Source organism: Periophthalmus magnuspinnatus, chromosome 23 (genome assembly GCF_009829125.3).
Source record: "Periophthalmus magnuspinnatus isolate fPerMag1 chromosome 23, fPerMag1.2.pri, whole genome shotgun sequence".
In the NCBI taxonomy this organism is placed as follows: Eukaryota; Metazoa; Chordata; class Actinopteri; order Gobiiformes; family Gobiidae; genus Periophthalmus; species Periophthalmus magnuspinnatus.
This window is the reverse complement of record NC_047148.1, coordinates 14,286,395-14,300,279: the sequence shown is the minus strand read 5'-3', so window position 1 is coordinate 14,300,279 and position 13,885 is coordinate 14,286,395. Positions and strand designations below refer to the sequence as shown.

Here is a 13,885-nt window from a genome sequence, read left to right as displayed (position 1 = left end):
AAGAACACAACTCCAGCGCCACCAGCTCGCTACGAGACTCAATGAGACAACTCCGCAGAAGTGCGTAAAGACGCACAGAAACTTATTTTGCATCCTACTGATATTTAGGATGCTTGCGAGAAAAAGCATAATCCCGGAGGAATTCGGGCTCCCGGGGCTTGTCTCCCGTATACCACGAAAGCCCGTGTTCAGAGACCGGGTCAATAAGGCGCGCTTTATTGCAAAGAATGGCTCATGCAACTTGGCACACAAAAACATCCGCGAGCAGGGCAGATTTTTGCAGGACGTGTTCACCACGCTGGTGGACCTCAGGTGGCGTTTCACGTTGGTTATCTTCACCACCACCTTTGTGAGCAGCTGGCTGCTGTTTGCCATGAGCTGGTGGCTCGTAGCGTTCGCGCACGGAGACCTGAACCCACGAAGAGAAGGCAACACTTCATGCGTCACGGACGTCAAGTAAGTTTTTTAGCGATTTTGTATTGAGAGAAGGCCAGCTGCAACCGAGAACGGCCTTTAGCTCTTTCAATAGTTTTTTAGAAAAGGCTAGATAAGTTTGCAACTGTAACTTTGGCTACCGGCGGCCATCCCAATTTGATCTTAAAAAGTTATTTATTCTTTTTCAGTTTCTTAGAAGTGTGAAAATAAAAGACTCAAAACATTCAGGTTTGTTTGATGGTGACAAATATATCCTTTGTAGATCAACCAATTTCAGATATTGAATTATTTAACAGTCTTAGAATAAGCACAGTCTAGACTACGCAAATATGGATCTTGTGATTTGTGTCCTGTGCAGGTCGTTCACGTCGGCCTTCCTGTTCTCCATAGAAGTGCAGGTGACCATTGGGTTTGGGGGACGCATGATCACAGAAGAATGCCCCGCTGCCATTACTGTGCTCATAATGCAGAATATAGTGGGTCTCATCATCAACGCAGTCATGTTGGGTAAGAATATACGCTGCAATGTTAAGAAAACCCCGCTAGAGGGAGGTAGCGCAAAGCTCGTAAGAAACAGTATGAACGATCAATTGGTTGCACTAATTGTACGCTGACTTGTAGGCCTGTCTCTATCATCCCAATACGATACTTAATACATTTTAGATTTGATTGAATAGATGAATGAATGAATGCAATAACCAGCCTTTCCATTTCCAGGTTGTATTTTCATGAAGACGGCTCAGTCAAACCGGAGAGCAGAGACTTTGATTTTTAGTCGTCATGCTGTTATAGCTGTGAGAAACAACCGCCTCTGCTTCATGATCCGCATTGGAGACCTCAGGAAGAGTATGATTATTGGAGCAACCATCAGGCTACAGGTGATTTTTAATTTACTACTTAACTGTAGTAGTCTGTTTTCTACCTCCCATGTGCACTGTTGAGCAGGTGGTGAGAAAGACCACAACTCCAGAAGGTGAGGTGATCCCCATTCATCAGATTGATGTCCAGACAGAGAGTGCTGTGGCCAGTAATAACCTCTTTCTGCTTGCCCCGCTCATCATTTGCCATGTTATTGACAAAAACAGGTAGATATTTTTATTCATAATTAATTATTTGTAAGCTTATGGAGCTTGGTCTGGACCACAATAACACTGAACCTTGAGCTTAATATGAAAGTACTTGTTTTTAGCCCCATGTATGACTTGTCAGCCATGGAGCTACAGTGTAGTGATCTGGAGGTTATTGCCATCTTGGAGGGAGTGGTGGAGACCACAGGCATCACCACACAAGCTCGCACCTCCTATGTGTCTGAGGAGATCCAGTGGGGCCACCGCTTTGTCCCCATAGTAACAGAAGAGGAAGGGGTGTATTCTGTGGACTACTCAAAATTTGGAAATACAGTTAAGGTAAAACAAAGGAAAAACATTTTAATTAGGTTCATTAAAAAAACAAAAAACTAAAAAAAAGTTTTTGTTGTAGGTTACAACTCCGCACTGTAGTGCTCGAGAACTTGATGAGAAACCTTCCATTCTGATCCAGACTCTTCAGAAAAGTGAGTTGTCCCACCAGAACTCACTGCGCAAACGCAACTCAATGAGACGCAACAACTCCATGCGGAAATGTGCTAGCAGTGGGAGTCTACGCAGGAACAATTCAGGGCTGAACTCTCCTAAAGTTCAGTTCTTCTCACCAGTCGAGGGGGGGCAGAGCCTGAATGCAGTCACCTGACATGAAGCGTCTGCCCTGCTGGCTGTGATGCTCCTCTGTCTCACTCAAAGGATTCTGAGCTTTGGTGTCTCACTTGCCATGACAGGACGTAATGACTCATTATATCAGTGTTTCACAAAATATTTAAACTGAAAATGTTTACAGAGAATGATTCACCCCTCTTGTTCTAATAATAAACGTGAGCATCAATGACTTTGGGTTATTTTTTTCTAGAACGGTCTCTCAAATCTTCAGATGAATCTATTTCATGGTGAATAAGTATTAACATCAAGTACAATACAACACACAGTTTAAGATCAGTAAGACATTAGAAATAGGATAATTATCTTGATGTATTGAACTATTAGAAAATAGACACTGGGCAAATGTTTAAAATATAAGGCCACAGCATTATTGTGTATAATGTGAACAATTTGGACTATGAGTAGGCATTTCAATATGAGTTTATTAGTATAAAAATGAGTATAAAATTAAGTATATAAATACCGTTGATGGGAGCAGCCGGTGAAACGTACGTGCAACGAAGACATTAACAAACAACAAAATCCCAATCAGTTTGTCCTCCAATCCCAAACGGACTCCTGTTTCGGTGCGTTTTTTCAACTTGGAGGCCGGAGTTTCCTAGATCACTTGAATGCAGCATACGTTTTGGCCATAACGTGTGACGTATTGGTGACGTTTACGGAAGTCATTCAGGATCCGCAAGTCTGATTTCATGGATGTGTTAAAATAACTGGTTCGCGCAAGTTTTACAGTGGTGTGGTGTGTTGTGTTGTGTTGCATGACCTTTATTCTGTTGATACGTGTGTAAACAAAGTGAAGGACACGACTCAATAAAATGGCTAGAAATCTAATGATGAGCTTTGTTGGACTACATAAACTTCAGAGGAGCCTTATGTGGAATGAGTCTCGCCTTTATTGCCACACTGGAGTCAACCCAGTTACTCTGACTCAACAACATAATGGAATCAGGTGAGTTTTGGGGGCTTCTGTAAATGCAAACAAACAAAACTGAACAAAAAGGATGCCTACTCGAAATGCACATGCAGTGGTGGTACTAATTCCTTGGGAAAATGTCAGCAGGTTTACTTACCCATCAAAGGAGTGTATTCTAATTTTTTTTTTTCTATTATAGGAGAATTACATTGAACAACCCTAAAAAGAGGAATGCTCTTTCTTTGTTCATGTTGGAATCCCTTCGTAAGAGCATCCTCAATGAAGTTGACAGTGAAGATCTTCGAGTTATTGTAATATCAGGTAGATCTGCACCCTGCTCAAATTAGACTGTAAAATACATAAAGTTTACTTGAGTTCGTCTGTACACCAGCCAACGGACCCGTGTTTTCCTCGGGTCATGACCTAAAGGAACTGACATCCGCTCAGGGAAGAGAGCATCATACTCAGGTCTTCAAGACCTGTTCAGAGGTATGACCCGATAAAGCCAGTATCAGCATTTAAATGTACTGATGATCAAAATGGTTAAACAAAAACAAATATAACTGTTTAATCATCAGGTAATGAGCCTTATTCAAGATATCCCAGTTCCTGTTATTGCCATGGTGAATGGTGTGGCCACAGCAGCAGGTTGCCAGCTTGTTGCCAGCTGTGACATTGTAATAGCTTCAGAGAAATCCACCTTTGCTACTCCAGGTGTTAACGTGGGTTTGTTCTGCTCTACACCAGCTGTAGCTATTGGAAGAGCTGTGCCCAGAAAGGTAACCTTTCCATTTTTTATTGGAGGACTCAGCGAAGCATATATTTTTTGGATAAACTTGTGCAAAAGACTTACAATATCCATTTCAGGTTGCACTGGAGATGTTGTTTACAGGAACTCCCATTTCGGCCCATGATGCTTTGCTGCATGGTCTGGTGAGTAAGGTTGTGCCAGAAAATCGACTGGAGGAAGAGACCCTGGCCATTGCTCAGCGCATATGTGATACGAGTCAACCTGTTGTAGCTCTTGGCAAAGCTACCTTCTACAGGTAAGAGGAGTTATACATTATTATTGATGTTCAAACTTGACTATACTACTACTACAATCAGTAATAGTAATAATAGTAATCCATATGGAGCAAACTTAGGCCATACCATACACACTCTAGATATACTAAATATATACAGCATAGATCAGACATCGGCAAACTATGGCCCAGGGGCCACACACGGCCCTTTGGTCTTATTAATCCAGCCCGCCGAACATGACCAAATTATATTAAAATAGGTAAGGGTAAACCTTGTTCAAAGTTTTTCTCCTGTTTAACTGAAATTTAATAAATGAATTATTAATTTAATTAATGCATTTTTGAAAACAATTTGCACAATGAGCCTTGCATATTTATGCTTTGCTACATGTTACAGGACAAATCAATGTAATATATACATATATATCCTGGCCTGGCCCCTCCGTCAAATTTTAGAACCCATTGTGGCCCATGTGTCGAAAAGTTTGCCCACCCCTGGCATAGATTATGAAAGATGGTTGCCATATACAGAATTGGTGTACATTTCGAATGATATTTCTGTTTCTCTTGAAGACAAATGGCACAAGGTCGAGACGCTGCATATGCTATTGCTTCCAAAGTGATGGTTGATAATCTGGCACTCAGAGATGGACAAGAAGGAATCAGGGCTTTCATAGAAAAACGCAAACCTGTTTGGAGTCATAAAGCAGAAAAAGCTCACGACTGAGGGACTACAACTTTGCACAATTCACCTGTACTTTATCAGTGAGTATAGTGCGTGGGATGATATTTTAATTTTATGGTATCACAATTATTAAAGTTGCTGACAGGTAAAAATGTTATGGATATGAATAATTATAATTTTTATATCAAATAGGTTTCATATGTAAACAACTGTTATAGTATAGCACTTTGTTATAATTGAAAATTAGGGATGCACTGATATCGATAATGAAAAATAACTGGATGTGATTAGACTATTTAGAGGCTGATTTTGAGCCGTTATTACATTTATGTAGTCATTTATCCTTCAAATAACTACTGAACAGGTTTGTATGAATAAGTTAACTATGTTTTAAGGAAATAAGTGCCATTTTCCATCTCTACTCTAGTATTGGTTTATATCGGGTATGGGTAGATATTGATACTTTGACGTATTTGCCATTTGTATCGGAACGGAAAAAGCTGCATCTGCACATGTAGCTGGATATGTAGCGTTTTTCCTGCACATTCTGATGATATAATAGTGATTATCTTTGACATTTTATATAATCGTGATAATCTGCAACAATTATTGTCTTTTTATCATGATAAACAATATTCTTGTTTATTGTCCCATCCCTAGTCTATAGCCAATACATTACAATGAAATAACTGACTTCAAATATTTGTTAAATTATAAAATCATAGATGCAAGTGAGACTCTAATTTGCTGTGTTGCTATGTAATAGTATTGTATAAAAGAAAATATATTTTTCTCATGGACATAAATCTGCAAGTATCTTGAATGTATTAATGTTGAGTTCACAACAACGAAAAAGCTGTTAACAGTACTACAGAGAAAATTATATGCCACAAAGCAGTCAATAAGAAGTAATACTGTTGCTTTTCAGAAATGAACCTGAATGGTATCTGTTAGCTAAATAAAATATTATGCAGAATGTGACAGATTGTGAACAAAATTATTAATAAAAATCAGCATCTTGACATGGGGTTGCTGGTATTTGTGCACCTTTTCATTAACATTTATACTAAGCATAGCAAATATGAACTTACCAAATCAATCACCTGTCTGGACACTAGTTTAATGTTGAGACTTTGCAATTGTTTTAAGCTCCGTCCATTTCAAAATCCAATCAGCATTCATGAAGTACTATGATGGATAAATTAATAGCTAAATGTATTAGCTTTAAGCCATCCAAAAAAACCAAAAACAAACACTATGAATAACCAGTTCTCACTAATTAGTAGAATTAATAGAAATCTGTATCTAAAGAAAAAAAATACACTGGCCTTGGGCATAAATATGATTATAAATATCCAATCTCTTTTACCATATTATATGAACGCATTTATACATTGTGTTAACATGAAAAGACAAAACAAGTTAATTTTGAAATGGAAAATAAACAGTGAAAAAAAAAACCATTGTTCTCTTTGAAAAATAACAATGAATCTCTAGAATGTACATATATCTGAAGTAACATAAAAAAATAAAAACAAACTGGGGATTGGCTCTTCCCTTTCTATAGTTAAACATTACATCAAAACCCACTGTACAGACTCTAAAAAGATATACACAGCCATCTGTTATTTTACATCCAAAAATAAAAGGAAATCTTCAGTCAGTTTATTCTCTTTAAACTGATCAGTAGAAATATTGTAGGCTGGTGTGTCCTGTCAGTATTTTACATATTTATGTTGGCAGAAACAAAACATACCCTTATCAAGCAAGCATAAACACTTACCTAACCACAGTGTTACTGACTATACCACAGTCTACAGTGTTGCAGTATTTTTGTGTCTGTCACAGCAGCATGGAGTCCTGCATGGCAAATGCTTCATGTGCATTTCTGTAATGTGGTCCTACGAACAGCTGGGGATGCTGTTGTCTTATCACAGGCTGCTGCTCCTGAAACTGTGTTCTAAAGTGATGGAGGTTGTTGGCAGGAAAGGTAAACTCCTGCACAGGAAACATTTGAGCTTTCTGAAAGCTGGGTGAGCGGGGCATCCCTCCTGGAGATGGAGGGGGGGGCTCGCCTTCGCCCCATGGGGCTTCGTCCATACCTCCCCGGTATCTCTCATCTCGAGAGTAGTGCAAGCTGGGTTCCATTCTGCGGTGGCCCACCGATGTGTAGCCCTGTGCAGTGGAGGTTAGCTGCTGTAGGTAAATAGGAGTGGAGGTCCCAGAGGTCTCCAGCTGCAGGGGGTACTCCTGCGGAGGCCGAGCGGTGCGGGGGTGGTGGCTGGAGCTCGGGGTAGGTGGTCTGCGGTACGTGGCAAAGGAGTTGTTCATAAACAACTTATCTGGGGAAACACTGTTTGCTTGCCTCTGTGTAGTGGCGTATGCTCGGTCCCCATACATCTTAGTGGGGGAGGGAGTATATCGAGAGGGCACTGCATAGCGTAGGTCCTCCCCTCTGTGATCCAGATTCACATTGTGGGCTGGGTGAAAGATGGGGACTTCAGTAGTGGTTCTACCCAGTGGCTGCTGGTGTGGAGACATGACAAAGTGGCCACTGGGGTAACCGCTCTGGGTCCCTGCTGAAGAGTTGTGAGAAAACTGATGGGAAAATGGATGCTTTGCCCCTCTGGGTCCTGAGGCTACAGAGACGATACTTCCAGCCAAACTAGGCCCACGAAGTGGACTGCCATGATGACCTGATAAAGCACTAAAAGGAGTCTCAGAACGAACATTTCTAATTCTCGATGGAGGCCTCTCCAGCTCCAGGATTTCAAAGTCCTGGTCAGGTATTCCAGGTACATTGTCATATTGTGAGGCATTTGAGCCCCTATTAGAGCCAGGGATAAAGCCTTTTGAGCGTGGTCGTCTGTGGGCCAGCGTAGTGTCATCTGGGCTGGAAGGAGCAGGAGAGCCCCCTCTGCTCTGTTTCTCTCTCGCTGCTGCGGCCTTAGCAGCCTCTAGCTTAGTTTCTGAGGGTTTGAACCAACGGGGACCTATATCTCGGCGAGTAGTGGGTACTGCGTTGGAGTTGTGATTGGCTGTGGCATTGCCCTTCCCTTCTGCAGTGACAGCGACCTGTGGCATTGGGTTCTGGGGTAGTGGAGTGGGAGCAGGAGGTGGAGTTGGCTCCCTCTCAGGTGGGGAAGCCTTATGCTGCTCACTGGGAATCTCCCCAGATGCCCTGGAGCTGGCCTCTTTCCGGTCAGCCTTATGAATGCGGAGAGGTTTATCCAGCGAGTCTCTGCGGATGCGGCTCAGAGGCCGACTTTCCACCTGACGCTCTGGTACAGGACTAGGCTCCCGTTCAAGCTCAACGGGTTCAGCGTGGCTCTGCCCATTCACAAAATGGTTCACCACTGACTCCGATGGAGGAGGAAGCTGACCAAGAGGTTTTTTAGGAAACTCTTCATCTTTACCTAGAAAACAAAGAAACCTTTGTCAACACACACAGATACTACTTTAAGATTAATTGGCTATAAACACTGGTGTTGACTAGGCATGGGACGATATTTAAATTTAATGTCACGATTATTATGGCCAAAATAATTGCGATTAATGATTATATCACGATACTGAAGTTGCTGACAGTTTAAAACTTATGGATATGAATAATTATAATTGTATTATATTATGAATAGGTTCCATATAACTGAAAACTAAGGATGCACTGATATCGATAGTGGTATCAAATATCGGCACTGATATTGAAAAATTTGCTGGATCGGGTATCTGTTCTATGTATAATATATGTATTTATAAATACCATTTACAGGCTATTTTTGCTGAGAATGTCTCAATGTTTGAGCCTTTATTCATACAAATCTGTTCAGTAGTTATTTGAAGGGTAAATTACTAAATAAATGTAATAAATTAACTGCGTTTTAACAAAATAAGTGTAATTTTCCATCCCTACACAAGTATTTGTTTATATCGGGTATTGGCAGATACTTAAAGTCAAAGTATCGATATTGGTATCAGAACTGAAGAAGCTGGATCTGCAATGGATATGCAGCTTTTTTCTGCTCATTCTGGTGATATAATGGTGATTATCTTTGTTGGCAATTATCACGATTATATAAAATGTCCCATGAACAATTATTGTCTACCCTTTTTTATCACGATAAACAATAATATTGTTTATTGTCCCATCCCTAGTGTTGACTGACATCAGATGAAGGAACTCACAACAAGGACATGAGCCATGCAACACCACGGCCATAGACTTAGATTTATAATAATATAATAAGGACAATATCACTGATAAATCCCAAAAGAGCAAGAGAGCAGAAAGTGAGATTGATTTTAGTTATGTATTGCAGAAGGCAGTGTCATGATGGAGTTTTTAACACATTAATAATGATAAAGATGTGAACCTGAAGTTAATTAATCTGTTTCTCATGAAAAGAATACTAATGACAAAAACAAAGGTAAGTGAAATTCCCTTAATCTTCTAAAAAGTGTGCACCTTAAATAACTCGGTGTGTATCTGTTATTAACAGAACAACTCCAATACTCCAAATAAAAATAAGCAATGTATAAAATGTTTGGAAGAGAAAAAGCAAGAGTCCCTTGTGACAGAAAAACCCATGTGTTTAGGACAGACATGTGAAAGACAGACAAACGTCAAGGCCAAGTGTGGGACAGATGCACAGACACAGAGGGGAGATCAGTCAGGATAGCCCACCAGTTACTGTTGTAGGAGGGTATGTGGCCCCCACTCACAGCCACACTTTTCATGTTGTTGGCTAACAATGTATGAAAGAAGAGAGAGAAAAGGCAGATTATTGAGACAGAGCAGGAGCCATAAGAAGTGCCACAGGTTACAGACAGTAGTAAGCCAGGACAGCGGTCTGTCTGTAGATACAGGTGAACAAAAATCTGACATTTGGTTTCTAACAAAGCCATGGTGATGTTAAAGCAGCCATCTTCCCTCAGCCAGTCATTATTGTAAGATCTGCAGAATAGTTAAAGGGATTTTTATTAATTGGGTTTTATTACACCCGATCACAGTGTGACATGCTAAGCATTGTGTCAACAGTCAACAATGCTCCTCTTGGTTTATCACGACTCTGTGGGTTTGGTTCAGAGCATTACCTGGTGCGGGTAGTTCCAGCTTTGCCCTCCTGAGCTCACTCATGGACACCTGCAGCTGCTCAATTACAATGTCGTCCTCGTAATAGAAGTTTTTGGACAGAGACACCTGGAGAAACTCCACCAGCTCCTCCATGGACAACTTCATGAGATGCTCTAAACACACACAACAAGAAGAGAGCTGTTGGAGCTTTATGTCTTCTTTTTGGGAAATACAACTTAAATGCTTTTTTATGTAACTATCCCATATATATATTTAAATGATACACATTAACAGTAGTTAAATATGAAGTAATATCTTACTTTTGTGCAGTTTGAGGACAGTGTAGGACATGGCAGGCAGCACTCTCTCACCCTCCAAAATGTAGATGTCCCAGATCCTAAGTGTAAGTGTGAATGGGGTCTAGACACATTGAGGACATAGATATTAATATTGTGTGCTTTAGCGTCCAACATTATTGAAACATTTGAAATGTTTCAATAAGTATTTCAAGCTGCATGTATATTTGGAGGGCTAACATACTCTATCTAGGAAGCACTGGAAAAACCACTTCATGGTGTAGAGGCTGGTGTAAACTTCTTGAGCATCCTGTCAAAGCATATAACAAAACATAAATATCTTTCTGTGGGTTTGTAAGGTGACTACCATCATATTTTCTTACCAAGTGCTGCTTGAGCTTCGGAATCATTTTCTTCAGGATGCGGTCATGGTGTTCTTGGAACCGCATCAACTTTGGAAAGCCAGGGACAAAAAACCCTAAAGGTGTGGGCAACAAGGCAAGAGTGTTATTATTATGATGATGATGTTTGTACAGTAAAATGTATAATACAAAATGCATACCATGCATGGCATGTTTCTGGCCTGATAAGAGCTTGACTAGGGCCCAGAACGCATCCTCCTCATTCATGTAGATGAGCAGCAGAGCAGTGATCTGACTCATGCCCTGACAGTAGCCCACTTCCTGCATGACAAATAAACAACTTCATTTTGACAGAACACTAACAGGTGGTATATAAAGTTTCAAATTGGCGTAATTTAAGTCATGGCCATTTGGCAAAGAAGAAAAAAAAGCATAAATAGTTAATTTAATCATTGTCAGCTCCTCATCCAGTTGTAGATCACAAAGAGGAAGTCCAATTAGAAATGCTCTGACTTCTCTTTTCCCTACACACTTCCTCTAAACCTCTCCAGTGAAGTACTAAAGCTACTCACAGCTCTCAAAGAATGAATTTAGGAGCAACTTACAGTGTTGTATATCGAGTAGGCTGTTAGGACATGGAAGAGAGCTTGCTGCCTAAAAAAAACAGTTATTTATGAACTAAAAAATATATATAAATACACAGACCCAACCGTACTTTAACTAGTTATCATTATAAAAAAATATACATGCCTCAATTACACTGTATACTAAAGAAATAAAATGCATCACACATTTAACATACACATTAAACTTAAGTAGACAATTATTTTCTGCCCTATTTGCAGTACTGTTGTCCTTGCACTCACTTGACATCATAGCGGTGCATAAACATGATGTGATCTCTGTAAGTGCGGTTGACATCCAGATCTATCTGACGGATATCAGGCGACAGTCCCCTGGCTCTGGCCTTCAGCTTCTGCAGACAACCAACACTCTCCATTCAAAGTGTTGTAACGTTGACTACTACAATCAATATTAATTATAGCAACTTTCTCAAGGGAAGGTTTAAAAGGTTATAGCTCAGGAAGAAGAAATGGACATTGCAGCATGCCTTTCTCAAATATGTCTTGTTACATACGTGTGACCCTATTGAAAATATATTATTGTACCTCATAAAAGTCTTTCTTCTCTTCCTTTATTTTGGGTACATCGAGCAGCAGACACCAGACCTCCCCTCTGAGCTGTAAAGGGATCCCTTTGTAAATCCTCCTGACCAGCTGAGAGCACAAACAGTAGCATATTAGTCCAGAGGTACTGTTTAATGTACAATGTGAGAGCCACAGTAAAGGCCCCTGGAAGAACAACCACTCCCACCTGGTACTCTGAGAAAGAGACTGACAAACTGTGTTTCACATTATATAAGATGCTTCTCTCCATGCAGATGGTATTGCTTTGCCTTGATAGTCCCACAATATGGAACAAACTTGGCAGGCTAAGTTATAGGTCAGATCTGTGGATAGGTGACCCAGCTCACATTAAGAATGCATGCATTTCAAAGTTTTTTAGGCAATAAAACAATAGCATACTTTTTTTTTAAAATATGATTTTCTGCCACAAAGACTTTATTGGACATGACAGCTGAAGTGTGAAATAGGGAGCGAGAGGGAAAGACATTTGGTAAATGGTTATGACCCATGAGGCAATCTTAAACCACTACACCACTGACCAGCACCGACATAGTTAAGGTTAATGCTGTCAGATGTCCACTGAGAGCATGAGTGGCAGCAGAGGGGCACACATGAACAGCATAATCGGTGTAGCCTACACCCGAGTCTGGACCGGCTAAAAAACACAGTAGGGAAATCCAGGCCTGGTCCGAGCCCAATTTGGGTCCCCATGGAGAGAAGCAATGGCAGTTTATTTAATTTAATTTGTTCACTCCATGGAAGAACTACAGTAGTGTGTGTAGTCACCTTTTCACTGTTCTTATATTTATCCCAGCTCTTTATCATCTTCAGCCATTTGGTGGTCCTCTCCACTTCGGTGTGCTTTTGCTGCATACAAAGGAAAGAAGGTAGGTTTAAACAGTAATCATACCATGGCAGGAAATAAAATTAAATGAAAATTAAATTGCACTCACCTTCTCCTCCACCGAGTCGTAGGATGGAAGTTCATTTTCACTAAAAAATAAAAGAAAAAATGGTGATTACGATAAAAAATACATTTTCAAATGTTTAGATCATCCCAAACAATTTTGACATTCTGTACAATTTATATAAAAGGCAACTGCAAATTGCTTTGATGAACACAATTTACCTGCCATGCCCATTGTTAATACCTGAATGAGCACATATAAAATGACGAGATGCTTTCAGATTAGGCATTTTATTGTGTTAGTACAATGACCCCCTTATATCTTGCAATTTAAACAGCATACTTAAAATACAGTTACAACACTTGATATGATAAAGGTAAACAAGATTTTATACAAATTGTAGTACAGTCGTCTTAACCCAGTCTGCATTCCCACAGGAACACACCTCAGGTCCTATGTGTTCTTAACTATTCACCATCAGACGTGCCATAGACGTCACTTGTACATTTCCTTTTTAGTCCCCGAGGCCTGACTGTAGCACTGTGACCACGGCTGTAACACTGTTATTGTGGCTGACCACCCAGTTTCCTGCCAGTGTGTGCCAGCCATAAATCTAACACACATCACAGGGCGCTTTAAGAGCCTCACAGCTCCCCTGGTCGCTCAGCCAAAGCCAGCAGCCCTCAGCAACACTTGTATTTACAGCCTCTCATTTTCTCCCTTCTGTCCAAACAGGCTTTAAAAGGAGCTATAATAACAGTAGGCGGTGCTTGGGGTAGTGTTAACTTACTGGACGAAGCCGAAGCGATCGATGACTTTGTACAGGTGAAAGTTGGTGTCCTCCCAGGGTTCCACAGTTGCCTCTTTTCCCTAAAACATAAAATTTGTAAAATTTCAAATCATGTTAGTGATTAATACAAAATCAATGTTCATGCAAATAAAAAGTATTTCAGTATATAAATATGTTAAATAGTATTCAGTATTTTTTTTCAAATTTGTGCACTATTCACATGTTTCAGTTTCCTGTTTATTGGTGATGTGTAGAAAAGTTTTGCACATTGAGAAGATATAATTCTGTTTGGAATAGTTATTTGCTATGGCAACAGTGCAAATTTTTCATAACTCAGAAATCCCTGTATAGGATGTATGTGAAGTCTTAGCAGGCCAGGCTAGCATAACAGGACAAATATTTCAATCTGGTTAATTGTTCAATAATGACATATTGAAAACAATAGATTTGCATTATTTC

At 40.1% G+C, this 13,885-nt stretch overlaps 3 protein-coding genes across 4 annotated transcripts in view; 2 read left to right on the top strand and 1 right to left on the bottom strand.

Annotated features, from left to right (window-relative positions):
• On the top strand, positions 1-2,350 carry kcnj8 (potassium inwardly rectifying channel subfamily J member 8). The gene is made up of 6 exons (XM_033989803.2): positions 1-456; positions 794-942; positions 1,153-1,313; positions 1,381-1,520; positions 1,625-1,841; positions 1,915-2,350. Exons 1-6 carry the CDS (start codon positions 110-112, stop codon positions 2,161-2,163), a joined length of 1,263 nt encoding a protein of 420 aa, XP_033845694.1. The 5' UTR covers positions 1-109; the 3' UTR covers positions 2,164-2,350.
• Positions 2,351-2,837: 487 nt separating this feature from the next.
• Positions 2,838-5,282, top strand: echdc3 (enoyl CoA hydratase domain containing 3). The gene is made up of 6 exons (XM_033989804.2): positions 2,838-3,135; positions 3,299-3,420; positions 3,491-3,588; positions 3,678-3,878; positions 3,967-4,145; positions 4,698-5,282. Exons 1-6 carry the CDS (start codon positions 3,002-3,004, stop codon positions 4,849-4,851), a joined length of 888 nt encoding a protein of 295 aa, XP_033845695.1. The 5' UTR covers positions 2,838-3,001; the 3' UTR covers positions 4,852-5,282.
• A 763-nt stretch (positions 5,283-6,045) lies between these two features.
• The window catches only part of usp6nl (USP6 N-terminal like), a 30,433-nt gene continuing 22,593 nt past the window's right edge, over positions 6,046-13,885 (bottom strand). For both annotated transcript variants that reach the window (XM_033989694.2, XM_033989693.2), the window contains 12 exons: positions 13,427-13,506; positions 12,682-12,721; positions 12,515-12,595; positions 11,711-11,818; positions 11,408-11,517; positions 11,147-11,195; positions 10,742-10,862; positions 10,563-10,657; positions 10,424-10,489; positions 10,204-10,303; positions 9,904-10,056; positions 6,046-8,225 (listed from right to left, as the gene is read on the bottom strand). In XM_033989694.2, coding sequence (XP_033845585.1) covers positions 6,652-8,225; positions 9,904-10,056; positions 10,204-10,303; positions 10,424-10,489; positions 10,563-10,657; positions 10,742-10,862; positions 11,147-11,195; positions 11,408-11,517; positions 11,711-11,818; positions 12,515-12,595; positions 12,682-12,721; positions 13,427-13,506 — 2,577 coding nt within the window. In that variant the 3' untranslated portion in view covers positions 6,046-6,651. The remainder of the gene's footprint in view (positions 8,226-9,903; positions 10,057-10,203; positions 10,304-10,423; positions 10,490-10,562; positions 10,658-10,741; positions 10,863-11,146; positions 11,196-11,407; positions 11,518-11,710; positions 11,819-12,514; positions 12,596-12,681; positions 12,722-13,426; positions 13,507-13,885) is intronic.

Excerpts from the sequence above, each read along its gene's own strand:
- kcnj8 (XM_033989803.2), top strand. The coding sequence starts at position 110 with ATGCTTGCGAGAAAAAGCATAATCCCGGAGGAATTCGGGCTCCCGGGG. Across the intron at positions 1,521-1,624 it reads CATGTTATTGACAAAAACAG|CCCCATGTATGACTTGTCAG; the intron begins GTAGATATTTTT and ends ACTTGTTTTTAG. Across the intron at positions 1,842-1,914 it reads AATTTGGAAATACAGTTAAG|GTTACAACTCCGCACTGTAG; the intron begins GTAAAACAAAGG and ends TTTTTGTTGTAG.
- echdc3 (XM_033989804.2), top strand. The coding sequence starts at position 3,002 with ATGGCTAGAAATCTAATGATGAGCTTTGTTGGACTACATAAACTTCAG. Across the intron at positions 3,589-3,677 it reads TCTTCAAGACCTGTTCAGAG|GTAATGAGCCTTATTCAAGA; the intron begins GTATGACCCGAT and ends TTTAATCATCAG. Across the intron at positions 4,146-4,697 it reads GGCAAAGCTACCTTCTACAG|ACAAATGGCACAAGGTCGAG; the intron begins GTAAGAGGAGTT and ends TTTCTCTTGAAG.